Here is an 8802-nt window from a genome sequence, read left to right on the forward strand (position 1 = left end):
AAAGAAAATGTTTTGAGAATGATGGCAACAAATGTGCTTGACACAATGGATGGATGGATGGATTGTGATAAGAGTTGTATGAGTCCCACATAAAATGATTTTAAAAATAAATTGATGGAATAGCTACTATAATATTTCATTAAGTTGATTTAGCTTAGAAATACTCAACTAGCCTATGGTAAGAAATTTGGAAGACATCTATATGGTTAATCAATGGAAAGAGATCTGTATTTGTGCCCATTCCAAAGAAAGGTCACCCTACAAAATGTAGAACTTTTGAACAATATCATTAATATTACATGCAAGTATAATTTTGTTGATAATTTTAATATGGTACATTGATAGAAAAGTTAAGCTGGATTCAGAAGAGGATGTGGTAGAAGTATCATTGCTGATGTCAGCTGAATCCTGGAAGAAAGCAGAGAACGCCAGATGTTTACTTGTTTTATTGACTATGCAAAGGCATTTGACTGTGTGAACCATAATCAACTATGGGTCACATCCAGTACACTTAAGTGTGCTAATGTGACACCTTTACACAGACCAAGCGACAGTCATTTGAGCAGAACCAGTGAATTCTACATGGGTTACAATCCTGAAAGACGCCTCAGGGTTGCATCCTTTTACCATACTTACTTCATCAGTATGCTGAGCCAATAATCTGAGAAAGTGGATTTTTTGAAGAAGAACACCACATCAAGATCGGAGGAATGTTCACTATCAACATGTGAGATGCAGAGAATATAACATTTTTTGCTGAAAATGAGGAGCACTTGAAGCACTACCTGATGAAAACAAAAGACTGCAACCTTCAGTGTGGACTGCAGCTCAATGTAAAGAAACCAAAAACCCTCCCCACTGCACCAGTGGACCAGGATAACCAGTCTTTTGAAGCACTACCTGGTGAAAACAAAAGACTGCAACCTTCAGTGTGGACTGCAGCTCAATGTAAAGAAACCAAAAACCCTCCCCACTGCACCAGTGGACCAGGATAGCCAGTGAGAAGACTAGAGTTGTCCAAGATTTCATTTTTCTTCAATCCACAATCAACACGCAGGGAGACTGCAGCCAAGCAATCATAAGATGTATTGCACTGGCCAAATCTATTGCACAAAACCTCTTGAAAGTATTAAAAAGCAAAGATACCTATTTTAAAGCCACTAAAATCTCATATTCTCAGTCCTGCTCACTCCAATCATTCCTGATCTCAGAATGAAAAGTCCTAATCTTTTTTTTTTTTTCGTACAAGGATGGAAGGTACAGAAAGAGTAACTGTAATTACCACAAGTGGTAATGCAGGCCCTAATGGAATAGTGGTTATGTGTTGGGCTGAGATTCCCAAGGTCAGCAGTTTGAATCCACCAGCTGCTCCAAGGGAGAACGTGGGCCTTTCTATCTCCTCAAAGAGTCACAGTCTCGGAAACTCACAGGGGCAGCTCTGTCCTGTTTTCAGGGTCGCAGTGAGTGGAGTGTGAATAAAGGAGCCATGGTAGCACTCTGGGATAAGCATTAGACTCCTTATGGAGGAAGTGTTAGAGCAGGCAGTTAAACAGAGCCAGAAAAAGGAGAGGGAGAATACAAAGCTGGCCACATTCAAGTTTTATCAATTATCTCTTAGTTATTTTTTGTGTGTGTTTGGGTTTTTTTGGAGCAATTTATTAACTTCATCCCCTACCCCCACGCAGGGTTCAGTACATTATCACATAATATGATTAATTACATCCTTACAGTTACCTTTAATCTGAACAACCTCTTAACCTTCCTTTCTCTTTGTTGACCTTGACTTTTTGCATGGTCTCTCCCAGCTACTGGGCAGAAGATTCCTCAGTCTGTCTCCTGGTTTGGGTGATTAGATTCAGATTCTTTCCTTTTGTCAAGAACACTCTGGCCCTCGGTTCATCATGTCGGGAGCGACCCAGTTGGTCCTCACGATGATAGCATGAATCAGCTGTACTGGCCGGGCTTTCTACTGGAATAGAACTATTTTTCCCTTCGTAAGGAAGGCATATTTTATTGGCAGATGCTTTAAGATGATGTGAATATCCTTTATCAAAATTTCACCTTTCATGATTTTTAACTTATTCATTATTTGCATATACAGTAGTGTTTAAAACATAAGTTATATGTGTATATTTGTAGACATCTATGGATATTTGCTTATGCTTTTATGTGCAAAGTGATGGACTTTTTGTTTGCCCTCATATTACCAATTCCATGAGGTCTAAGTTTATCAGCTGAGGTGATAAACTGTCGAAGATTTTCACAAAATCACATTTATTTGTCTTTTTTATTGTAGTAAATACACTACTCTGCTCACAGATAGTGAAAACAGGCTTTTACTCTTCCCATCCATGTAAGTACAGTTCATTTTCTAAAGTAATTTATTTTCTCAGGAAAAATAACTATTATATATATATATTTCTTTTTCTTGGTGTTTTATTATACAAAGACTATTGAAAGTATAGCAGACACCCAAAACAATTATTCAATGATACCATCATGGAATTAATATGTATCTATTTATTATTTTCAAAACCTTTTTGTTGGGAGCTAATACAGATAACATATCATTCCATAGTTCAATCACATCAAGCAGTATTGTACAATTGCTACCTCAATCACTTTGAAAGCATTCTCTTTCTTCTTAAACTCCTTGATATCCCTTTACCCTAACCCAACCCTCCCCCATGAATCATATTCTTATTTGTCCAACTATATATCCCTTTTTTATGAATTTGTGATGTGTGAGTACTGTACGTTTTATAATTCCTGTATAACCATTAGTATTTCCCCAGGTTGCTCTAGAGTTTGTCTTATTTCTTCTTTACTGCCTTCTTGCATCTCACATTAAGAAGTAACCAAGGTAAACAGTGATATTTCTGTCTCCACAGCCATTCTGTGTTCTTACAAGCATAACTGTAGGGTTACGTATAGAATTTTAAAAGAAAAACATTTTCTTTTACACAAATAGGGCCATACTATTGGCTTTTTTCTGCTACTTTCCCCCCACTGAAATCATATCAGGTCCATAAATATAGATCTAATGCTTTAACACAACAGCAATATTTTATAGAATACACCTTTCTTTTCCCATTGGAGGGTGATTTGTTGTAACACCTACCATCTTGATTTTTTAGGAAACCTAATAAAAGAGTCGAAGTGATCAAGCTGAATAATGTGATGGACACTTTGTTAGAGAGGGCTGGTGTGGAAAATCAGGAATATACAGGACCAACCCAGGTAATTCCAGTATAACCTAGTGGTTAACAGCGTGCACTCTTAGAAGCAGAATGCTTAGGTTGGAATCCTGACTCAGCCATTTATTAGTCGATGACCTTGGGTAATTAATTTAATATATTTGTGCCTCAGTGTCCTAACTGTAAATTAGAAAGAGTTAGTAGATAACATAGGGTAATGTTATCTACTTCATAGTGTTGTTGTGGAGGTGAAATGATGTTACGCATAACGTGCTTAGAACCATACCTGGAACGTTGTGTGCAGTAGAGTTGGTTCTGAGTCACCGTGGCACAGTGTGTAACAGAATAAAACTCTACCTGGGCCTGTGTCAACCTCCCAATTGTTCATTTTGAGTCCACTGTGTCAATCCATCGCATTGAAAGCTTTTTTCCCTTGTTGCTGGCCTACTAGGGTGCAGTATGCTATTAGTATATTTTATTTAAATAAATATAAGGTACCATTGATTGTAAATTTCATATTATTTTATATTCCACTACAGCAGCACAGCCTGTTAAAGTACGACCAGTTAAATCGTGTTTTATAACCATGTTTAATTTTTACTTTATAATGAAATTTTTTCATCTGTAGATATAATTTTTATCTTTATATATGTTTTTGCTTTGTGTGTTTGTGTGTATGTGTGTGTAGCATGTACACCCTGGTGGTGCAAAGGCCAAGTGCTAGACTGCTAACTGAAAGTTTGAGTTGTCTCCATGGAAGGAAGACCTACCCCCATAAAGATTACAGCCAAGACAACCCGACGGGACACTCAGATTCTGTCACGTGAGGCCATGAGGCAGGGCTGACGCAAGGGCATCTAACAACAACAAATATGTATACGTAATTATATATATACATATATATGTGTAATTTTTTCTAACTATTTTAGTGTTTGAGACATTATGCTATTTATCACCAAATATGTCAAATAGCATATATTTTCTAAGAAAAAGAATTGAAGGGTGGAGAGATAAATGGCTCAGTGAGCCTCACCTTTATTGGCTCTTGCTCTCTGATGGTTGGACCAGTTGCAGCTGCCTTAGCTAGTTCTCTGCCTCATCTTGCAAGGCTCACTTCCTGGGAGATATCCCCAAGGAGAGGCCACATGGACCTACCCTGATGCAGCCCTGGGTACTGGAGAAGCCACACTGAGACCCCTGCCAGTGCTGAGATGCTTACACACTCACTGATTTGGCTTTCCTCCTGCATTCGGTATCATTGCATGTGTTTTGTGAGTTTGAGGAGGACTTTGTAGATCGATGTTGGACATAGGAGCTAAAATCAGACTTATGGGCTTTGATTGGACTGGGTTGGGATGCTTAATGTACAATTACCCTTTATATAAAACTCATAAAATATGAGTGTTTATGAATTTTGTTTCTCTAGTCTACCCAGACTAGCACACCATAATATACTTATCAAAATTAGAAAATGCAATATTGATATATTAATATTATCTTTTACAGTCTATTTTCTTTTTTAGCAGTTGTATTGGCATATAATTCACATCACACAATTCAATAGTTCAATCATATCAAGAAGACTTGTACAGTCATCACCACAGTCAGTTTTGGAACTTCTTCTGCAGTCTTTTCCTCATTGTTACTAGCTCCCCGTTTCCCCACAGCCTCCCCTGCCTTACCTCCAAGGAACCAGTACTATGTTTTCAAATTTCATCAGTTGTCCCTGCACGTCTTTATAGCTACTTTTTCTCTTAGCCTGTGACTCCAGGATTTCACAATGCTTTTAGTTGCCATGTCCTTGTGAACAACTTTAATTCTCACCCTTCCTTTGTTTTTTCTTTGTTTTCTACTGGAATTTTCAAGGTGCACAGATTAGTTTTTCTGTGGACTGTTCCTAAATTTAGACTTGTCTCATGTGCTCTCATGATGAGATTTAGGTTTTGCATTTTGATAGAAGTGATGCTGTGCCCTTCTCAGTATATTATGTGAACAGGTGCATGATTACACTTAAAAAATTTAAAGTCATTATTACTCGTATATATGTAAACAGGACAATGCAACCGAGAGAAATTAATAAAGGTGTGTCTAAAACGTATGCACATTCAGAGCTCTTACCTCCTAAAATGACTTTTTCTGATGTGATTGATAAGTACTGCTTGTCTTTTTTTCTGCCAGATGCACAAACTACTACACATGCTGAAGACGGAGCAGACTATTTACAATACAGTATTCCATGAGCTGATACGACAAGTCACTGTGGACTGTGCAGATAGAGGAGAATTACTTTCCAAAATCAGGTTAGAACTGCTATTAGGGCTGTTTTGACAAAATTGCAAAATATACTTCTGTACTCTATTTATAATAAGAATCCCAATCGCAAAGCTACTATATTTTCTATAGTAACAATGTAATATAGAATTTAGAAGGCGATTTCTGTTGGGATGTTTGACACCATACATCGTTACGATTGGGAGTGAAGGATTCTGTGAAATAAAGGGAAAACATGGGTGCTGCAGTCAGACATACTGGCATCTGGCTTCAAATCCTCATCTGGGTGTATGACCTTGATAAAGCCTGAGCTTATTTTTTCCTCTTTAAATGAAGACAATAGCTACTGTGAAAGTGTTCATTTATCAGTGATATCTACTGACTACCTACTCCGTGCCAAGCATTAAGTAGTGTCATAGGATTATAGTGAGGTTTAAGTTACAAAATAAGTGCTCAAGGAATTGAATTATAACTGCTATTAACAATAGAAGCCCAGGTAGTGTTAGTGGTGATGAGTTCGGCTGCTAACTGCAAGGTCAGCAGTTTGAAACCATTGCTGCTCCAAGGGGGAAAGACAGAGCTTTCTACTCCCTTAAAGAGTTAAAGTCCCTATTTAAAGATATAGTGCCTGGAGTCTTAAAGTCGTGAAGGTAAACAAGCGGCCATCTAGCTCAGAAGCAACACAACCCACATGGAAGAAGCACACCAGCCTGTGTGATCACGAGGTGTCAAAGGGATCAGGATCAGGCATCCAAGAACAAAAAAAATCAAATCTTTGTGAATGAGAGGAGTGCAGATTGGGGACCTAAGAAGCATCTGTAGGCAACTGGACATCCACTTAAAGAATCCATGACAGATGATCCCTTCAGGACCAGTGCTGAGAGTGGCGATGCCAGGAGGGAGGGTGAAAAAGGGGACCGATGACAAGGATCTACATATAGCCCCCTCCCTGGGGGACGGACAACAGACAAGTGGGTGAGGGGAGACGTCAGACAGTGTAAGATAGGACAAAATAATCATAATTTATAAATTGTCAAGGGTTCATGAGGGAAGGGGGGAGTGGGGAGGGAGGGGGAAAATGAGCTGATACCAAGGGTTCAAGCAGAAAGCAAATGTTTTGAGAATGATGATGGCAACAAATGTGCTTGATACAATGGATGTATGTATAGATTGTGATAAGAGTTGTACGAGCCCCCAATAAAATGATTAAAAAAAAAAGTTATAGTCTTAAAAACTCAGAGGCAGTTCCAATCTGTCCTTTTGGGTCACTATGACTTGGCATTGGCTTTGTGGTAGTGAGTTTTAAAAAATTATTGATTTGATAAATAGTAGTTACTATCATTCTTATGATTTTAGTACTTTATAAAAAGCAGAAAGGAATAGTAAAATCTGATTCAGGAGTTCAAATTATATCTGCAGCTCACTCTGTGTGAACCATTGGCAAATTATTAAAGCTTTCTGAATATCAGTTTCTTCTAAATGGGAATGGATAATATCAATTTCCCCTTTTCGCCTACTGTCTGATTTATTGAGGCCAAGTCCCCTTTGGTAATGCTAAGGAACCAGGAGCAAAAACATTGATAAGAAACCAGCTAAGGTTGATACTAAAAAGTTAGTACCCGGGACAGCATTAAGAGCTGAAGAATGCCAATAGAGAGAGAGGATAAGGGCAACCAGGGCCTCAACTCTCGACCAAAGAACAAAGCCACGAGGGATGGATCAGAAAGAAAAGCAAAGGAACCCAGGAGCCAACAGGTATCTGCATCTTCCCTAATGAGGATTAGGTGTGATGGGACACTTCCAACTGGTTCAGGAGTTAGGATTTCTGTGGAGAAAATAAGATAGGATCTTAAACCCAGGAAGTCTAGACCCAGGCAGATGAGTCAAAGTCAAAATCCTTTAAGAAAGGTTTAGTGAGACAGCATGGAGGCTAATAGGATCAGAGTAAGCATTTAGGATTTAGAACAGGGTAAAGAATGCACAATACAAAGTAGATAAGATTAAGCAGCGAGGTTTCAGGATGCTTGTGGCAAACATTCATGATGTGCCCGTGGATGAGGAAATACTAAACAGGTCCAGAATACTCTGGCACCAACATTTTGATAGAAGCTCAGTTGACAGTCCAGGGCCTACTTTGCACGAGAAGTTTGTTACCCTGAGCTTAGCATCTTACAGATGTTTCTTTAACTATCTGTTACATAAGATTCTGTGAGGATCCAATAAAAGTCCCCAATAAGTGGAAACACTATGCACTGGAAAATATTGTCAGACTCTTCTCTCTTTGTTGACATATCTTTGTAGCTTTTGGTTCTCTCATTGAGTGCTTTCTGATCACCTTGTGTGTGTGTGTCCTCATTCAGCTGCCTCGGAGGCCCATTGCTTTGGAAGGTGAGTTATGTAATATTCGTTTTTAGAGGGAAGATTAACTGCCAATTGAGTGTGACCTGAACAAGACTTCTCCATTACCAGGAAATAGGGATGCTACTGTGATTTCTTTTGGGTTGACAGTGTAAATATATGTTGGCTACAGGCACCAAACATTCCCTCTCACTATTATTTTTATTTTTTCCAATATTTTTTTATAAACATATTCAAGTAACTAGAAAAGTTTAAATGATTTCCTTAAATGATTTTTACTATGAACACATGTACCACCTTGAGTTCTGATATTAACATTCCCTCTGTTTGTTTTATCAGACAGGTGTGCATCTATCTGTCCCATTCAGTCATCAATTTCATGCATTTCAGAGTTTCAGACATCAGCGTTTTTTTCCCTAATTACTTGCACCAGGATTATCATTCATCGGAATTCAATCTATATTTACCCTTTTTTCCCTTTCAAGTAAAATTTACATGCACTGACATGTTTGAGTCTTGTGTGTGTTTGTTTACTTTTGACAAATGAATACAAAGTGTAACCCAAACCTTTATCAAGATATAGAGCATCACTACTCCACAAAATTCCCTTGAGCTCTTCCTGAATGAATTTTCACTTCCACATTCTAGAGGCAACCACTGCTCTTTTTTGCTACCTTAGATTAGTTGTGCCAATTCAGGAACTCCATACCCCTTTACGGAAAGCTTTTCCCATGCAGCATATGTGTTAGATTAATCCACATTGTTTCTTATATTCATTTGTTCCTCTTTGTTTCTAAGTAATTTCTCTGTATGAATATGACACATTTTATCTGTTTTCCTATTGATGAACACTAATGATTCTTATGAATAAAGTTACCACATATATATTTTTTAATCATTTTATTAGGGGCTCATGCAACTCTTATCACAATCCATACATACATCAATTGTGTAAAGCACATTTGTACATTCATTG

At 38.0% G+C, this 8802-nt stretch overlaps 1 protein-coding gene across 1 annotated transcript in view; it reads left to right on the top strand.

Annotated features, from left to right (window-relative positions):
- Positions 1-8802, top strand: part of AXDND1 (axonemal dynein light chain domain containing 1) — a 134459-nt gene that overhangs the window by 15477 nt on the left and 110180 nt on the right. Inside the window, exons 6-8 of the mRNA XM_004706807.2 lie at positions 2297-2353; positions 3138-3240; positions 5376-5497. Of these exons, the coding sequence (XP_004706864.1) occupies positions 2297-2353; positions 3138-3240; positions 5376-5497 (282 nt within the window). The remainder of the gene's footprint in view (positions 1-2296; positions 2354-3137; positions 3241-5375; positions 5498-8802) is intronic.

The sequence above is a fragment of the Echinops telfairi genome, unplaced genomic scaffold (genome assembly GCF_000313985.2).
Source record: "Echinops telfairi isolate 266 unplaced genomic scaffold, ASM31398v2 ScPeMD7_7424;HRSCAF=8462, whole genome shotgun sequence".
In the NCBI taxonomy this organism is placed as follows: domain Eukaryota; kingdom Metazoa; phylum Chordata; class Mammalia; order Afrosoricida; family Tenrecidae; genus Echinops; species Echinops telfairi.